Genomic DNA, 20,145 nt, shown 5'->3' with positions numbered 1-20,145 from the left:
GGAGATGGTATCTAATACATGGGATCAGAGGTGTGTGGCGTTCGTCTAGACACATCACCTACCCCTATTTTAGTGGTGATAGTATGGTGGTGTTATTGACACAGTGGGAGGTTATTTTAGTGGTGTTATTGGCACAGTGGGAGGTTATTTTAGTGGTGTTATTGGCACAGTGGGAGGTTATTTTAGTGGTGTTATTGGCACAGTGGGAGGTTATTTTAGTGGTGTTATTGGCACAGTGGGAGGTTATTTTAGTGGTGTTATTGGCACAGTGGGAGGTTATTTTAGTGGTGTTATTGGCACAGTGGGAGGTTATTTTAGTGGTGATAGTATGGTGGTGTTATTGGCACAGTGGGAGGTTATATTAGTGGTCATAGTATGGTGGTGTTATTGGCACAGTGGGAGGTTATATTAGTGGTGATGGTATGGTGGTGTTATTGGCACAGTGGGAGGTTATATTAGTGGTGATGGTATGGTGGTGTTATTGGCACAGTGGGAGGTTATATTAGTGGTGTTATTGGCACAGTGGGAGGTTATTTTAGTGGTTATAGTATGGTGGTGTTATTGGCACAGTGGGAGGTTATATTAGTGGTGTTATTGGCACAGTGGGAGGTTATTTTAGTGGTGTTATTGGCACAGTGGGAGGTTATTTTAGCGGTGATAGTATGGTGGTGTTATTGGCACAGTGGGAGGTTATTTTAGTGGTCATAGTATGGTGGTGTTATTGGCACAGTGGGAGGTTATATTAGTGGTGATGGTATGGTGGTGTTATTGGCACAGTGGGAGGTTATATTAGTGGTGATGGTATGGTGGTGTTATTGGCACAGTGGGAGGTTATTTTAGTGGGGATAGTATGGTGGTGTTATTGACACAGTGGGAGGTTATTTTAGTGGTGTTATTGGCACAGTGGGAGGTTATATTAGTGGTGATGGTATGGTGGTGTTATTGGCACAGTGGGAGGTTATTTTAGTGGTGATAGTATGGTGGTGTTATTGACACAGTGGGAGGTTATTTTAGTGGTGTTATTGGCACAGTGGGAGGTTATATTAGTGGTGATGGTATGGTGGTGTTATTGGCACAGTGGGAGGTTATTTTAGCGGTGATAGTATGGTGGTGTTATTGGCACAGTGGGAGGTTATTTTAGTGGTGATAGTATGGTGGTGTTATTGGCACAGTGGGAGGTTATATTAGTGGTGATGGTATGGTGGTGTTATTGGCACAGTGGGAGGTTATTTTAGTGGTGTTATTGGCACAGTGGGAGGTTATTTTAGTGGTGTTATTGGCACAGTGGGAGGTTATATTAGTGGTGATAGTATGGTGGTGTTATTGGCACAGTGGGAGGTTATATTAGTGGTGATGGTATGGTGGTGTTATTGGCACAGTGGGATGTTATTTTAGTGGTGATAGTATGGTGGTGTTATTGGCACAGTGGGAGGTTATATTAGTGGTGATAGTATGGTGGTGTTATTGGCACAGTGGGAGGTTATTTTAGTGGTGTTATTGGCACAGTGGGAGGTTATTTTAGTGGTGTTATTGGCACAGTGGGAGGTTATATTAGTGGTGATGGTATGGTGGTGTTATTGGCACAGTGGGAGGTTATTTTAGTGGTGATAGTATGGTGGTGTTATTGGCACAGTGGGAGGTTATTTTAGCGGTGATAGTATAGCTCTGTTATAGTAGTGATGGTGTCACCATGTGGTGATATTATGGTGGTGTTGTCATATGGTGGGTTATGGTGACACCCAGGGGCCTCTTTCAGTGTTACAAATCACCAAGGTCCAAATAAATTAATCTGGAACACAGCGTAGGGGTTGGCGGCGCTCAGTAAATCTGCACAGTTGTTCCAGGTAATGGGTTCTTGTCAAATGTTCCGTGTAAATGGTTTAAAGTAGTCCTAGGATTGTATGGTTTGTTCAACTTTGAACTCGATGGTTTCTCCTTGACATACATTTTTAAGTTTAAAAAAAATGAGTGTATTCGCAATTCCCTTAGGTGGAGTTACCCTATTCTAGATCTTACTGTCTCTCTCATCATCCTTCTCTCATCCTTCTCTCCTCATCCTTCTCTCATCCTTCTCTCCTCTCCTTCTCATTCTCCTCTCCTTCTCCCCTCTCATCCTTCGCCCCTCTCATACTTCTCCCCTCTCATCTTTCTCCTCTCTCATCCTTCTCCTCTCAAATCAAATTTTATTTGTCACATACACATGGTTAGCAGATGTTAATGCGAGTGTAGCGAAATGCTTGTGCTTCTAGTTCCGACAATGCAGTAATAACAAGTAATCTAACTAACAATTCCAAAACTACTGTCTTGTACACAGTGTAAGGGGATAAAGAATATGTACATAAGGATATATGAATGAATGATGGTACAGAGCAGCATAGGCAAGATACAGTAGATGGTATCGAGTACAGTATATACATATGAGATGAGTATGTAAACAAAGTGGCATAGTTAAAGTGGCTAGTGATACATGTATTACATAAGGATGCAGTCGATGATATAGAGTACAGTATATACGTATGCATATGAGATTAATAATGTAGGGTAAGTAACATTATATAATGTAGCATTGTTTAAAGTGGCTAGTTATATATTTACATCATTTCCCATCAATTCCCATTATTAAAGTGGCTGGAGTTGAGTCAGTGTCAGTGTGTTGGCAGCAGCAACTCAATGTTAGTGGTGGCTGTTTAACAGTCTGATGGCCTTGAGATAGAAGCTGTTTTTCAGTCTCTCGGTCCCAGCTTTGATGCACCTGTACTGACCTCGCCTTCTGGATGATAGCGGGGTGAACAGGCAGTGGCTCGGGTGGTTGATGTCCTTGATGATCTTTATGGCCTTCCTGTGACATCGGGTGGTGTAGGTGTCCTGGAGGGCAGGTAGTTTGCCCCCGGTGATGCGTTGTGCAGACCTCACTACCCTCTGGAGAGCCTTACGGTTGAGGGCGGAGCAGTTGCCGTACCAGGCGGTGATACAGCCCGCCAGGATGCTCTCGATTGTGCATCTGTAGAAGTTTGTGAGTGCTTTTGGTGACAAGCCGAATTTCTTCAGCCTCCTGAGGTTGAAGAGGCGCTGCTGCGCCTTCTTCACGATGCTGTCTGTGTGAGTGGACCTCTCTCATCCTTCTCTCCTCCTTCTCTCCTCTCCTCCTTCTCCTCTCCTTCTCCCCTCTCATACTTCTCCCCTCTCATACTTCTCCCCTCTCATACTTCTCCCCTCTCATACTTCTCCCCTCTCATCCTTCTCCCCTCTCATACTTCTCCCCTCTCATCCTTCTCCCCTCTCATCCTTCTCCCCTCTCATCCTTCTCCCCTCTCATCCTTCTCTCCTCTCCTCCTTCTCCTCTCCTCCTCCCCTCTCATCCTTCTCTCCTCCTCCCCTCTCATCCTTCTCTCCTCCTCCCCTCTCATCCTTCTCTCCTCCTTCTCCTCTCCTTCTCCCCTCTCATCCTTCTCCCCTCTCATTCTTCTCTCCTCTCCTTCTCATTCTCCTCTCCTTCTCTCCTCTCCTTCTCATTCTCCTCTCCTTCTCCCCTCTCATCCTTCTCCCCTCTCATCCTCCTCTCCAGTGTTCCTAACTCGTGCCCGGCCAGTCCGAGGGGTGCGGGGTCATCGGGTTATCGCTACGGACGCAACGTGACATCTGACCTCCAGCTGGCTGCGGAGTTCGCTGCCAAGGCTGTCTCCGAGCAACAGCGGGGCGTTGCCGAGCAACACGGAGAGTCCGGCGGTGGAGACAGCCCCAAGGTATACTTCACTCTGTGTGTGTGTTTTATTTATATATATATATATATATAAATTAACCCCTCTCTCCTGTCTTATCCAGGATGAATCTAAGCCTCCCTACTCGTACGCCCAGTTGATAGTCCAGGCCATCTCTTCAGCACCAGACAGACAGCTGACCCTGTCTGGAATCTACACACACATCACCAAACACTACCCCTACTATCGCACTGCAGACAAGGGCTGGCAGGTAACTAGACACACACACACGTCACCTACCACTACTACCAGGTAACTAGACACGTCACCTACCCCTACCACTACTACCAGGTAACTAGACACGTCACCTACCCCTACCACTACTACCAGGTAACTAGACACGTCACCTACCCCTACTACCAGGTAACTAGACACGTCACCTACCCCTACTACCAGGTAACTAGACACATCACCTACCCCTACTACCAGGTAACTAGACACGTCACCTACCCCTACTACCAGGTAACTAGACACGTCACCTACCCCTACTACCAGGTAACTAGACACATCACCTACCCCTACTACCAGGTAACTAGACACGTCACCTACCCCTACTACCAGGTGACTAGACACGTCACCTACCCCTACCACTACTACCAGGTAACTAGACACGTCACCTACCCCTACCACTACTACCAGGTAACTAGACACGTCACCTACCCCTACCACTACTACCAGGTAACTAGACACGTCACCTACCACTACTACCAGGTAACTAGACACGTCACCTACCCCTACTACCAGGTAACTAGACACGTCACCTACCCCTACTACCAGGTAACTAGACACGTCACCTACCCCTACTACCAGGTAACTAGACACGTCACCTACCCCTACTACCAGGTAACTAGACACGTCACCTACCCCTACTACCAGGTAACTAGACACGTCACCTACCCCTACTACCAGGTAACTAGACACATCACCTACCCCTACTACCAGGTAACTAGACACGTCACCTACCCCTACTACCAGGTAACTAGACACGTCACCTACCCCTACTACCAGGTAACTAGACACGTCACCTACCCCTACTACCAGGTAACTAGACACGTCACCTACCAGGTAACTAGACACATCACCTACCCCTACCACTACTACCAGGTAACTAGACACACACCTACCCCTACTACCAGGTAACTAGACACGTCACCTACCCCTACTACCAGGTAACTAGACACACACCTACCCCTACTACCAGGTAACTAGACACGTCACCTACCCCTACTACCAGGTAACTAGACACGTCACCTACCCCTACTACCAGGTAACTAGACACATCACCTACCCCTACTACCAGGTAACTAGACACATCACCTACCCCTACTACCAGGTAACTAGACACATCACCTACCCCTACTACCAGGTAACTAGACACATCACCTACCCCTACTACCAGGTAACTAGACACGTCACCTACCCCTACTACCAGGTAACTAGACACATCACCTACCCCTACTACCAGGTAACTAGACACGTCACCTACCCCTACTACCAGGTAACTAGACACATCACCTACCCCTACTACCAGGTAACTAGACACGTCACCTACCCCTACTACCAGGTAACTAGACACGTCACCTACCCCTACTACCAGGTAACTAGACACATCACCTACCCCTACTACCAGGTAACTAGACACATCACCTACCCCTACTACCAGGTAACTAGACACATCACCTACCCCTACTACCAGGTAACTAGACACATCACCTACCAGGTAACTAGACACATCACCTACCCCTACTACCAGGTAACTAGACACATCACCTACCCCTACTACCAGGTAACTAGACACATCACCTACCCCTACTACCAGGTAACTAGACACATCACCTACCAGGTAACTAGACACATCACCTACCCCTACTACCAGGTAACTAGACACATCACCTACCAGGTAACTAGACACATCACCTACCCCTACTACCAGGTAAAAAGACACATCACCTACCAGGTAACTAGACACATCACCTACCACTACTACCAGGTAACTAGACACGTCACCTACCCCTACTACCAGGTAACTAGACACGTCACCTACCCCTACTACCAGGTAACTAGACACATCACCTACCCCTACTACCAGGTAACTAGACACGTCACCTACCCCTACTACCAGGTAACTAGACACGTCACCTACCCCTACTACCAGGTAACTAGACACATCACCTACCAGGTAACTAGACACATCACCTACCCCTACTACCAGGTAACTAGACACATCACCTACCCCTACTACCAGGTAACTAGACACATCACCTACCCCTACTACCAGGTAACTAGACACATCACCTACCAGGTAACTAGACACATCACCTACCCCTACTACCAGGTAACTAGACACATCACCTACCAGGTAACTAGACACATCACCTACCCCTACTACCAGGTAACTAGACACATCACCTACCAGGTAACTAGACACATCACCTACCACTACTACCAGGTAACTAGACACGTCACCTACCCCTACTACCAGGTAACTAGACACGTCACCTACCCCTACTACCAGGTAACTAGACACATCACCTACCCCTACTACCAGGTAACTAGACACGTCACCTACCCCTACTACCAGGTAACTAGACACGTCACCTACCCCTACTACCAGGTAACTAGACACATCACCTACCCCTACTACCAGGTAACTAGACACGTCACCTACCCCTACTACCAGGTAACTAGACACATCACCTACCCCTACTACCAGGTAACTAGACACGTCACCTACCCCTACTACCAGGTAACTAGACACGTCACCTACCCCTACTACCAGGTAACTAGACACATCACCTACCCCTACTACCAGGTAACTAGACACATCACCTACCCCTACTACCAGGTAACTAGACACATCACCTACCCCTACTACCAGGTAACTAGACACATCACCTACCAGGTAACTAGACACATCACCTACCCCTACTACCAGGTAACTAGACACATCACCTACCCCTACTACCAGGTAACTAGACACATCACCTACCCCTACTACCAGGTAACTAGACACATCACCTACCAGGTAACTAGACACATCACCTACCCCTACTACCAGGTAACTAGACACATCACCTACCAGGTAACTAGACACATCACCTACCCCTACTACCAGGTAACTAGACACATCACCTACCAGGTAACTAGACACATCACCTACCACTACTACCAGGTAACTAGACACGTCACCTACCCCTACTACCAGGTAACTAGACACGTCACCTACCCCTACTACCAGGTAACTAGACACATCACCTACCCCTACTACCAGGTAACTAGACACGTCACCTACCCCTACTACCAGGTAACTAGACACGTCACCTACCCCTACTACCAGGTAACTAGACACATCACCTACCAGGTAACTAGACACATCACCTACCCCTACTACCAGGTAACTAGACACATCACCTACCCCTACTACCAGGTAACTAGACACATCACCTACCCCTACTACCAGGTAACTAGACACATCACCTACCAGGTAACTAGACACATCACCTACCCCTACTACCAGGTAACTAGACACATCACCTACCAGGTAACTAGACACATCACCTACCCCTACTACCAGGTAACTAGACACATCACCTACCAGGTAACTAGACACATCACCTACCACTACTACCAGGTAACTAGACACGTCACCTACCCCTACTACCAGGTAACTAGACACGTCACCTACCCCTACTACCAGGTAACTAGACACATCACCTACCCCTACTACCAGGTAACTAGACACGTCACCTACCCCTACTACCAGGTAACTAGACACGTCACCTACCCCTACTACCAGGTAACTAGACACATCACCTACCCCTACTACCAGGTAACTAGACACGTCACCTACCCCTACTACCAGGTAACTAGACACGTCACCTACCCCTACTACCAGGTAACTAGACACATCACCTACCCCTACTACCAGGTAACTAGACACGTCACCTACCCCTACTACCAGGTAACTAGACACGTCACCTACCAGGTAACTAGACACGTCACCTACCACTACTACCAGGTAACTAGACACATCACCTACCCCTACTACCATTTAACTAGACACGTCACCTACCCCTACTACCAGGTAACTAGACACGTCACCTACCCCTACTACCAGGTAACTAGACACGTCACCTACCCCTACTACCAGGTAACTAGACACGTCACCTACCCCTACTACCAGGTAACTAGACACGTCACCTACCCCTACTACCAGGTAACTAGACACGTCACCTACCCCTACTACCAGGTAACTAGACACGTCACCTACCCCTACTACCAGGTAACTAGACACGTCACCTACCCCTACTACCAGGTAACTAGACACGTCAACTACCCCTACTACCAGGTAACTAGACACGTCACCTACCCCTACTACCAGGTAACTAGACACGTCACCTACCCCTACTACCAGGTAACTAGACACGTCACCTACCCCTACTACCAGGTAACTAGACACGTCACCTACCCCTACTACCAGGTAACTAGACACGTCACCTACCCCTACTACCAGGTAACTAGACACGTCACCTACCCCTACTACCAGGTAACTAGACACGTCACCTACCCCTACTACCAGGTAACTAGACACGTCACCTACCCCTACTACCAGGTAACTAGACACGTCACCTACCCCTACTACCAGGTAACTAGACACGTCACCTACCCCTACTACCAGGTAACTAGACACGTCACCTACCCCTACTACCAGGTAACTAGACACGTCACCTACCCCTACTACCAGGTAACTAGACACGTCACCTACCCCTACTACCAGGTAACTAGACACGTCACCTACCCCTACTACCAGGTAACTAGACACGTCACCTACCCCTACTACCAGGTAACTAGACACGTCACCTACCCCTACTACCAGGTAACTAGACACGTCACCTACCCCTACTACCAGGTAACTAGACACGTCACCTACCCCTACTACCAGGTAACTAGACACGTCACCTACCCCTACTACCAGGTAACTAGACACGTCACCTACCCCTACTACCAGGTAACTAGACACGTCACCTACCCCTACTACCAGGTAACTAGACACGTCACCTACCCCTACTACCAGGTAACTAGACACGTCACCTACCCCTACTACCAGGTAACTAGACACGTCACCTACCCCTACTACCAGGTAACTAGACACGTCACCTACCCCTACTACCAGGTAACTAGACACGTCACCTACCCCTACTACCAGGTAACTAGACACGTCACCTACCCCTACTACCAGGTAACTAGACACGTCACCTACCCCTACTACCAGGTAACTAGACACGTCACCTACCCCTACTACCAGGTAACTAGACACGTCACCTACCCCTACTACCAGGTAACTAGACACGTCACCTACCCCTACTACCAGGTAACTAGACACGTCACCTACCCCTACTACCAGGTAACTAGACACGTCACCTACCCCTACTACCAGGTAACTAGACACGTCACCTACCCCTACTACCAGGTAACTAGACACGTCACCTACCCCTACTACCAGGTAACTAGACACGTCACCTACCCCTACTACCAGGTAACTAGACACGTCACCTACCCCTACTACCAGGTAACTAGACACGTCACCTACCCCTACTACCAGGTAACTAGACACGTCACCTACCCCTACTACCAGGTAACTAGACACGTCACCTACCCCTACTACCAGGTAACTAGACACGTCACCTACCCCTACTACCAGGTAACTAGACACGTCACCTACCCCTACTACCAGGTAACTAGACACACACCTACCCCCTACTACCAGGTAACTAGACACGTCACCTACCCCCTACTACCAGGTAACTAGACACGTCACCTACCCCTACTACCAGGTAACTAGACACGTCACCTACCCCTACTACCAGGTAACTATACACGTCACCTACCCCTACTACCAGGTAACTAGACACGTCACCTACCCCTACTACCAGGTAACTAGACACGTCACCTACCCCTACTACCAGGTAACTAGACACGTCACCTACCCCTACTACCAGGTAACTAGACACATCACCTACCAGGTAACTAGACACATCACCTACCCCTACTACCAGGTAACTAGACACGTCACCTACCCCTACTACCAGGTAACTAGACACGTCACCTACCCCTACTACCAGGTAACTAGACACACACCTACCCCCTACTACCAGGTAACTAGACACGTCACCTACCCCCTACTACCAGGTAACTAGACACGTCACCTACCCCTACTACCAGGTAACTAGACACGTCACCTACCCCTACTACCAGGTAACTATACACGTCACCTACCCCTACTACCAGGTAACTAGACACGTCACCTACCCCTACTACCAGGTAACTAGACACGTCACCTACCCCTACTACCAGGTAACTAGACACGTCACCTACCCCTACTACCAGGTAACTAGACACATCACCTACCAGGTAACTAGACACATCACCTACCCCTACTACCAGGTAACTAGACACATCACCTACCAGGTAACTAGACACATCACCTACCACTACTACCAGGTAACTAGACACGTCACCTACCCCTACTACCAGGTAACTAGACACATCACCTACCCCTACTACCAGGTAACTAGACACATCACCTACCCCTACTACCAGGTAACTAGACACATCACCTACCCCTACTACCAGGTAACTAGACACGTCACCTACCCCTACTACCAGGTAACTAGACACGTCACCTACCCCTACTACCAGGTAACTAGACACGTCACCTACCCCTACTACCAGGTAACTAGACACGTCACCTACACCTACTACCAGGTAACTATACACGTCACCTACCCCTACTGCCAGGTAACTAGACACGTCACCTACCCCTACTACCAGGTAACTAGACACGTCACCTACCCCTACTACCAGGTAACTAGACACGTCACCTACCCCTACTACCAGGTAACTAGACACGTCACCTACCCCTACTACCAGGTAACTAGACACGTCACCTACCCCTACTACCAGGTAACTAGACACGTCACCTACCCCTACTACCAGGTAACTAGACACGTCACCTACCCCTACTACCAGGTAACTAGACACGTCACCTACCCCTACTACCAGGTAACTAGACACGTCACCTACCCCTACTACCAGGTAACTAGACACGTCACCTACCCCTACTACCAGGTAACTAGACACGTCACCTACCCCTACTACCAGGTAACTAGACACGTCACCTACCCCTACTACCAGGTAACTAGACACGTCACCTACCCCTACTACCAGGTAACTAGACACGTCACCTACCCCTACTACCAGGTAACTAGACACGTCACCTACCCCTACTACCAGGTAACTAGACACGTCACCTACCCCTACTACCAGGTAACTAGACACGTCACCTACCCCTACTACCAGGTAACTAGACACGTCACCTACCCCTACTACCAGGTAACTAGACACGTCACCTACCCCTACTACCAGGTAACTAGACACGTCACCTACCCCTACTACCAGGTAACTAGACACGTCACCTACCCCTACTACCAGGTAACTAGACACGTCACCTACCCCTACTACCAGGTAACTAGACACGTCACCTACCCCTACTACCAGGTAACTAGACACGTCACCTACCCCTACTACCAGGTAACTAGACACGTCACCTACCCCTACTACCAGGTAACTAGACACGTCACCTACCCCTACTACCAGGTAACTAGACACGTCACCTACCCCTACTACCAGGTAACTAGACACGTCACCTACCCCTACTACCAGGTAACTAGACACGTCACCTACCCCTACTACCAGGTAACTAGACACGTCACCTACCCCTACTACCAGGTAACTAGACACGTCACCTACCCCTACTACCAGGTAACTAGACACGTCACCTACCCCTACTACCAGGTAACTAGACACGTCACCTACCCCTACTACCAGGTAACTAGACACGTCACCTACCCCTACTACCAGGTAACTAGACACGTCACCTACCCCTACTACCAGGTAACTAGACACGTCACCTACCCCTACTACCAGGTAACTAGACACGTCACCTACCCCTACTACCAGGTAACTAGACACACACCTACCCCCTACTACCAGGTAACTAGACACGTCACCTACCCCCTACTACCAGGTAACTAGACACGTCACCTACCCCTACTACCAGGTAACTAGACACGTCACCTACCCCTACTACCAGGTAACTATACACGTCACCTACCCCTACTACCAGGTAACTAGACACGTCACCTACCCCTACTACCAGGTAACTAGACACGTCACCTACCCCTACTACCAGGTAACTAGACACGTCACCTACCCCTACTACCAGGTAACTAGACACATCACCTACCAGGTAACTAGACACATCACCTACCCCTACTACCAGGTAACTAGACACGTCACCTACCCCTACTACCAGGTAACTAGACACACACCTACCCCCTACTACCAGGTAACTAGACACGTCACCTACCCCCTACTACCAGGTAACTAGACACGTCACCTACCCCTACTACCAGGTAACTAGACACGTCACCTACCCCTACTACCAGGTAACTATACACGTCACCTACCCCTACTACCAGGTAACTAGACACGTCACCTACCCCTACTACCAGGTAACTAGACACGTCACCTACCCCTACTACCAGGTAACTAGACACGTCACCTACCCCTACTACCAGGTAACTAGACACGTCACCTACCCCTACTACCAGGTAACTAGACACGTCACCTACCCCTACTACCAGGTAACTAGACACGTCACCTACCCCTACTACCAGGTAACTAGACACACACCTACCCCCTACTACCAGGTAACTAGACACGTCACCTACCCCCTACTACCAGGTAACTAGACACGTCACCTACCCCTACTACCAGGTAACTAGACACGTCACCTACCCCTACTACCAGGTAACTATACACGTCACCTACCCCTACTACCAGGTAACTAGACACGTCACCTACCCCTACTACCAGGTAACTAGACACGTCACCTACCCCTACTACCAGGTAACTAGACACGTCACCTACCCCTACTACCAGGTAACTAGACACATCACCTACCAGGTAACTAGACACATCACCTACCCCTACTACCAGGTAACTAGACACGTCACCTACCCCTACTACCAGGTAACTAGACACGTCACCTACCCCTACTACCAGGTAACTAGACACACACCTACCCCCTACTACCAGGTAACTAGACACGTCACCTACCCCCTACTACCAGGTAACTAGACACGTCACCTACCCCCTACTACCAGGTAACTAGACACGTCACCTACCCCTACTACCAGGTAACTAGACACGTCACCTACCCCTACTACCAGGTAACTATACACGTCACCTACCCCTACTACCAGGTAACTAGACACGTCACCTACCCCTACTACCAGGTAACTAGACACGTCACCTACCCCTACTACCAGGTAACTAGACACGTCACCTACCCCTACTACCAGGTAACTAGACACATCACCTACCAGGTAACTAGACACATCACCTACCCCTACTACCAGGTAACTAGACACATCACCTACCAGGTAACTAGACACATCACCTACCACTACTACCAGGTAACTAGACACGTCACCTACCCCTACTACCAGGTAACTAGACACATCACCTACCCCTACTACCAGGTAACTAGACACATCACCTACCCCTACTACCAGGTAACTAGACACATCACCTACCCCTACTACCAGGTAACTAGACACGTCACCTACCCCTACTACCAGGTAACTAGACACGTCACCTACCCCTACTACCAGGTAACTAGACACGTCACCTACCCCTACTACCAGGTAACTAGACACGTCACCTACCCCTACTACCAGGTAACTATACACGTCACCTACCCCTACTGCCAGGTAACTAGACACGTCACCTACCCCTACTACCAGGTAACTAGACACGTCACCTACCCCTACTACCAGGTAACTAGACACGTCACCTACCCCTACTACCAGGTAACTAGACACGTCACCTACCCCTACTACCAGGTAACTAGACACGTCACCTACCCCTACTACCAGGTAACTAGACACGTCACCTACCCCTACTACCAGGTAACTAGACACGTCACCTACCCCTACTACCAGGTAACTAGACACGTCACCTACCCCTACTACCAGGTAACTAGACACGTCACCTACCCCTACTACCAGGTAACTAGACACGTCACCTACCCCTACTACCAGGTAACTAGACACGTCACCTACCCCTACTACCAGGTAACTAGACACGTCACCTACCCCTACTACCAGGTAACTAGACACGTCACCTACCCCTACTACCAGGTAACTAGACACGTCACCTACCCCTACTACCAGGTAACTAGACACGTCACCTACCCCTACTACCAGGTAACTAGACACGTCACCTACCCCTACTACCAGGTAACTAGACACGTCACCTACCCCTACTACCAGGTAACTAGACACGTCACCTACCCCTACTACCAGGTAACTAGACACGTCACCTACCCCTACTACCAGGTAACTAGGTTTTTGATGTAAATTTGTGTTCTCTCTCCGAAGTATCACCAACTCTCCTCCCCTTCCTCTGTTCCCAGAACTCGATCCGCCACAACCTGTCTCTGAACCGTTACTTCCTGAAGGTGGCTCGTAGCCAGGAGGAGCCTGGGAAAGGTAGTTTCTGGCGCGTGGACTCGGCCTCCGAGGGCAAGCTGGTGGAACAAGCCTTCAGGAAGAGACGGCAGAGGGGCGTGGCCTGCTTCCGCACGCCGTTCGGACCGCTCTCGTCCAGGTACGACCCCTGAACCCTGACCTCTAGCTAATCCCTGATCTCTAGCTGACCACTAGCTAATCCCTGACCTCTAGCTGACCTCTAGCTAATCAAGTTCGTGAAGAGCAACTGTTAGTAGAACCAGGTGTGTTATAGTGCAGGGTTGTAGTAAAAGCCTGCACACACAGTAGCTTCTCTTCAGACCCTCCTTAATGTATTGACCTGTAAACCCTCAGTTAAACAGTTATAATCTGTCTGTTTCTGCCTCTGTTTAACTCCCTCTCTGTCCTCTGTCAGTTAAACAGTTCTAATCTGTCTTTCTGTTTAACTCTCTCCCCTCTCTGCTTCTGCTCTCGTTTGATTGGATAGAACAAAGTAAGTCTCTCTCAGTAAGGTGTGTGTCTGAAACAATCCTGGAGTGTGTGTTCGCTCTCACCTTATGAAAAGTCCCATTCTCAGTCTGAGAGGAGAGGGGGGTGTGTTTCTCCGGAGGGGGGGGGGAGCGGGGTGGTGTGTTGTTTCGCTGGAGGGTGTTGTGTTTGCACTGTGTTAATGCCCTAACCATTCCCCCTCTCTAGGAGTGCCCCAGCCTCCCCCACCCACCAGGGTCTCCTCTCCCCTCCCTCCAGTGGTCTTCAGACCCCAGAGTGTCTCTCTAGAGAGGGATCTCCTCTGTCTCACCACCACGACCTCGCTCACAAACTGGCCTCCGTACCAGAGTACAGATATACACAGAGCGCCCCAGGTAGGAACACATCTACACCACAAACTGTCCTCCTCACTAGATACAGAGCTCCCCAGGTAGGGACACATCTACACCATAACCTGTCCTCCTCACTAGATACAGAGCTCCCCAGGTAGGGACACATCTACACCATAACCTGTCCTCCTCACTAGATACAGAGCTCCCCAGGTAGGGACACATCTACACCATAACCTGTCCTCCTCACTAGATACAGAGCTCCCCAGGTAGGGACACATCTACACCATAACCTGTCCTCCTCACTAGATACAGAGCTCCCCAGGTAGGGACACATCTACACCATAACCTGTCCTCCTCACTAGATACAGAGCTACCCAGGTAGGGACACATCTACACCATAACCTGTCCTCACTAGATACAGAGCTCCCCAGGTAGGGACACATCTACACCATAACCTGTCCTCCTCACTAGATACAGAGCTCCCCAGGTAGGGACACATCTACACCATAACCTGTCCTCCTCACTAGATACAGAGCTCCCCAGGTAGGGACACATCTACACCATAACCTGTCCTCCTCACTAGATACAGAGCTCCCCAGGTAGGGACACATCTACACCATAACCTGTCCTCACTAGATACAGAGCTACCCAGGTAGGGACACATCTACACCATAACCTGTCCTCACTAGATACAGAGCTACCCAGGTAGGGACACATCTACACCATAACCTGTCCTCACTAGATACAGAGCTCCCCAGGTAGGGACACATCTACACCATAACCTGTCCTCCTCACTAGATACAGAGCTCCCCAGGTAGGGACACATCTACACCATAACCTGTCCTCCTCACTAGATACAGAGCTCCCCAGGTAGGGACACATCTACACCATAACCTGTCCTCACTAGATACAGAGCTCCCCAGGTAGGGACACATCTACACCATAACCTGTCCTCCTCACTAGATACAGAGCTCCCCAGGTAGGGACACATCTACACCATAACCTGTCCTCCTCACTAGATACAGAGCTCCCCAGGTAGGGACACATCTACACCATAACATGTCCTCCTCACTAGATACAGAGCTCCCCAGGTAGGGACACATCTACACCATAACATGTCCTCCTCACTAGATACAGAGCTCCCCAGGTAGGGACACATCTACACCATAACCTGTCCTCCTCACTAGATACAGAGCGCCCCAGGTAGGAACACATCTACACCATAACCTGTCCTCCTCACTAGATACAGAGCTCCCCAGGTAGGGACACATCTACACCATAACCTGTCCTCCTCACTAGATGCAGAGCTACCCAGGTAGGGACACATCTACACCATAACCTGTCCTCCTCACTAGATACAGAGCTACCCAGGTAGGGACACATCTACACCATAACCTGTCCTCACTAGATACAGAGCTCCCCAGGTAGGGACACATCTACACCATAACCTGTCCTCACTAGATACAGAGCTCCCCAGGTAGGGACACATCTACACCATAACCTGTCCTCACTAGATACAGAGCTCCCCAGGTAGGGACACATCTACACCATAACCTGTCCTCCTCACTAGATACAGAGCTTCCCAGGTAGGGACACATCTACACCATAACCTGTCCTCCTCACTAGATACAGAGCTTCCCAGGTAGGGACACATCTACACCATAACCTGTCCTCCTCACTAGATGCAGAGCTACCCAGGTAGGGACACATCTACAGATGCTCAGACAACTAAAGACAGTGTTTGTGTGTGTGTGTGTGTCCCAGGTTCTCCAGTACATGGCCAGCCTGTGATCATGGCCGCCCCGCCCCACCCCCTGCCCTCGGGGATGGGTAAACCCCTGGCCTTGTTCTCGGGCCCCGGAGTCGCCGGGGGACAGACCCTCCACATGCTGCAGAGCCCCCCCAACACCCTCACCATGCTCCGTCTGGTCACCACGGCTACGGCCTCCCACCCCCCGAATGGGTACATCCTCACCCCCGGCGGGGGCCAGAGTCGTGGTAATACCGGCGCTGGCCAGCAGGGAGCAGAGGGCACCGGCGAGCAGAGAGGTACGGCTAGATTGTGACCCCAATCCCAAATGAACCCTCCTGACCAGTCATAGTAATATAGCAATAGTTCTACCTCGCCCTCTGATAGGCTAGGTAGAAATGGAACCATATTGCTTACACCAATCAAATCCTTTGAAATCTCCACGAGTGTATTGTGCTGAAGGTTTATAGGGTTCCTTATGGATCTGATGCATACTGTGTATAAACGGTGCCTTCTGGTAAAGTATTCGGGCCCCCTTGAACTTTGCGACCTTTTGCCACATTTCAGGCTTCAAACATAAAGATATAAAACTGTATTTTTTTGTGAAGAATCAACAACAAGTGGGACACAATCATGAAGTGGAACGACATTTATTGGATATTTCAAACTTTTTTAACAAATCAAAAACTGAAAAATTGGGCGTGCAAAATGTGAGTGAATCTGGTCTGAATACTGTATGTTCTACATATCTCTCACCCAGACATGTCAAATCAAATTGTATTTGTCACATTCACCGAACACAACAGGTGTAATAGACCTCACGGTATTTTTTCCACAGTTTGTCTTCCAGCTGCTGTTTGTTTTTATGAATCTGGTCGATTTTTATTCAAAATCTGACTTTTTTTTCCCCAAAATAAAAGTGGACATAAAATAGGTGTATACATAAATAAACAGGGAAAAGGAGGTACAGGATTATTTTATACACCTATTTATGTCAACTTTTATTTTGGTGGCAAGGAAAATGTCCAGAATTGAATTTTTCCTAACACACCAAAATAAATAATTATAAATGCAACAATTTAAAAGATTTTAATCAAGTTACAGTTCAGGAAATGAGTCCATCTGAAATAAATTCATCTAATCTATGGATTTCACATGACTGGGAACAAAGGCATGTGTTGGTCACAGATATAATATATTTATTTATTTATTTATTTATATATTTATTTATTTATTTATTTATATATTTATTTATATATTTATTTATATTATATATATTTATATTATATATATATATATAATATAAATATATTTATATTATATATATATATATATATTTATATTATATATATATATATATTTATATTATATTATATGTCACTTTAAAATAAAACATGAAGGTGAGTCTGCAGGCCGTGGAAGAACTGGGACACTTTCATCTTCCAGGAACTGTGTACAGATCCTTGCAACATGGGGCTCTGGTACATTATCATGCTGAAGCATGAGGTGACGGCTTCTCCAGCGAGGCCAGTGGCCATTTTGGCTTCCTCACGTTGGAGGTGGCTCATGGTAGAGAAATTAACATTCAATTCTCTGGCGGACATTCCCTGCAGTCAGCATGCCGATTCCACGCTCCCTCAACTTGAGACGCCTGTTGCATTGCGTTGTGATGTGTGACAAAACTGCACATTTTAGAGGGGCCTTTTATTGTCCCCCAGCACAAGGTGCACCTGTGTAATACTCATGCCGTTTAATCGGCAATCTTGACATGCCACACCTGTCGGGTGGATGGATTATCTTGACAAAGGAGAAATGCTCACTAACAGCGACGTAAACAAATTTGTGCACAACATTTTATAGAAATTAGCATTTTTGTACGTATGGAACATTTCTGGGATATTTTATTTCAGCTTCGTGTAACAAAACACTTTATATGTTGTTTTATATTGTTGTTTTATATCGGTGTTCAGTATATTAATACGTTTCTCCCCCCCAGACTCGCAGCAGCAGAACAGGGAGCGAGTGATCCAGTCGTTGGAGGGAGCTCAACAGGGGGGTCAGGGGTCAGAGGGGCGTGGCCTATCTCTGGGGCTGCACCAACTTCCTGTCCGCCCTGTCACTCAGAACGGCAAACACACCGCCGTCGCCACGGCTACCGGCGTCGCCAACGCTTACGGTACGGCTACCTTAGCAACCGGTGTTGTTGTTTTTTTTTGTTGTTGACATGGTTGTTATGTTAATTTCATTTGATGCATGGTGAGTTATGTCTCATTATGGTGTTGTACTGACTCTGTCCTTCCTCTCTCCTCTTCCTCACCTCCCCTGCCTCCCATCCCCACTCCCAGCTCTGACCAGTCCTCTCCAGATCCTGGCAGCCCAGGCCTCCAGCTCCCCCCCAGTCCTGGTGAGCAGACAGCCCAGCGCGGGGCCTGATGTTGGGCCGGAGGTGCCAGGCGACCCCCAGGCTAAGAGGCCTAAGATGGAGGAGGACGAGGCGGCTCCTCCCCCCATTCAGCAGCCAGTCATCGTGGCCATGAGTTCTCAGCCACACGACAACAGAAAGTAGAACTGCTGAACTCTCACCCCCTGACCTGGTGTCTAGAGGAGGAGCATCTCTGGGTGAACCATCTCACCAGTCTGACCCCTGGGTCCCAGTGTCTGCTGGTTCACCCCCTGACCTGGTGTCTAGAGGAGGAGGAGCCTCTCTGGGTGAACCATCTCACCAGTCTGACCCCTGGGTCCCAGTGTCTGCTGGTTCACCCCCTGACCTGGTGTCTAGAGGAGGAGGAGCCTCTCTGGGTGAACCATCTCACCAGTCTGACCCCTGGGTCCCAGTGTCTGCTGGTTCACCCCCTGACCTGGTGTCTAGAGGAGGAGGAGCCTCTCTGGGTGAACCATCTCACCAGTCTGACCCCTGGGTCCCAGTGTCTGCTGGTTCACCCCCTGACCTGGTGTCTAGAGGAGGAGGAGCCTCTCTGGGTGAACCATCTCACCAGTCTGACCCCTGGGTCCCAGTGTCTGCTGGCTCACCCTCTGACCCCTGACCTCAAACCTCCTACTGATAGCTGTCACTGAACTCTCACTGATCAGTCATCCGTAACTGCCAGTGATCAATAAGCCTGTCCCTGACCTTTAACCCCTAGCACCATATCTCCCAACTTAGTGTACTGCCTCAGACCAGAGCCCTACTCCCAACGTAGTGTACTGCCTCAGACCAGAGC

At 49.1% G+C, this 20,145-nt stretch overlaps 1 protein-coding gene across 1 annotated transcript in view; it reads left to right on the top strand.

Annotated features, from left to right (window-relative positions):
- Window positions 1–19,939, top strand: part of LOC139370069 (forkhead box protein K1-like) — a 31,245-nt gene extending 11,306 nt beyond the window's left edge. The window contains exons 3-9 of the mRNA XM_071109382.1: window positions 3,566–3,743; window positions 3,823–3,969; window positions 14,299–14,492; window positions 15,050–15,216; window positions 16,939–17,223; window positions 18,921–19,100; window positions 19,270–19,939. Coding sequence (XP_070965483.1) covers window positions 3,566–3,743; window positions 3,823–3,969; window positions 14,299–14,492; window positions 15,050–15,216; window positions 16,939–17,223; window positions 18,921–19,100; window positions 19,270–19,490 — 1,372 coding nt within the window. The 3' untranslated portion in view covers window positions 19,491–19,939. The remainder of the gene's footprint in view (window positions 1–3,565; window positions 3,744–3,822; window positions 3,970–14,298; window positions 14,493–15,049; window positions 15,217–16,938; window positions 17,224–18,920; window positions 19,101–19,269) is intronic.
- The last annotated feature ends 206 nt before the right edge of the window (window positions 19,940–20,145 follow it).

Source organism: Oncorhynchus clarkii, chromosome 17, assembly GCF_045791955.1.
Source record: "Oncorhynchus clarkii lewisi isolate Uvic-CL-2024 chromosome 17, UVic_Ocla_1.0, whole genome shotgun sequence".
Taxonomy (NCBI): Eukaryota; Metazoa; Chordata; class Actinopteri; order Salmoniformes; family Salmonidae; genus Oncorhynchus; species Oncorhynchus clarkii.
Note: the sequence above shows the minus strand (reverse complement) of the source record. Positions and strands in the feature narration are given on the sequence as shown.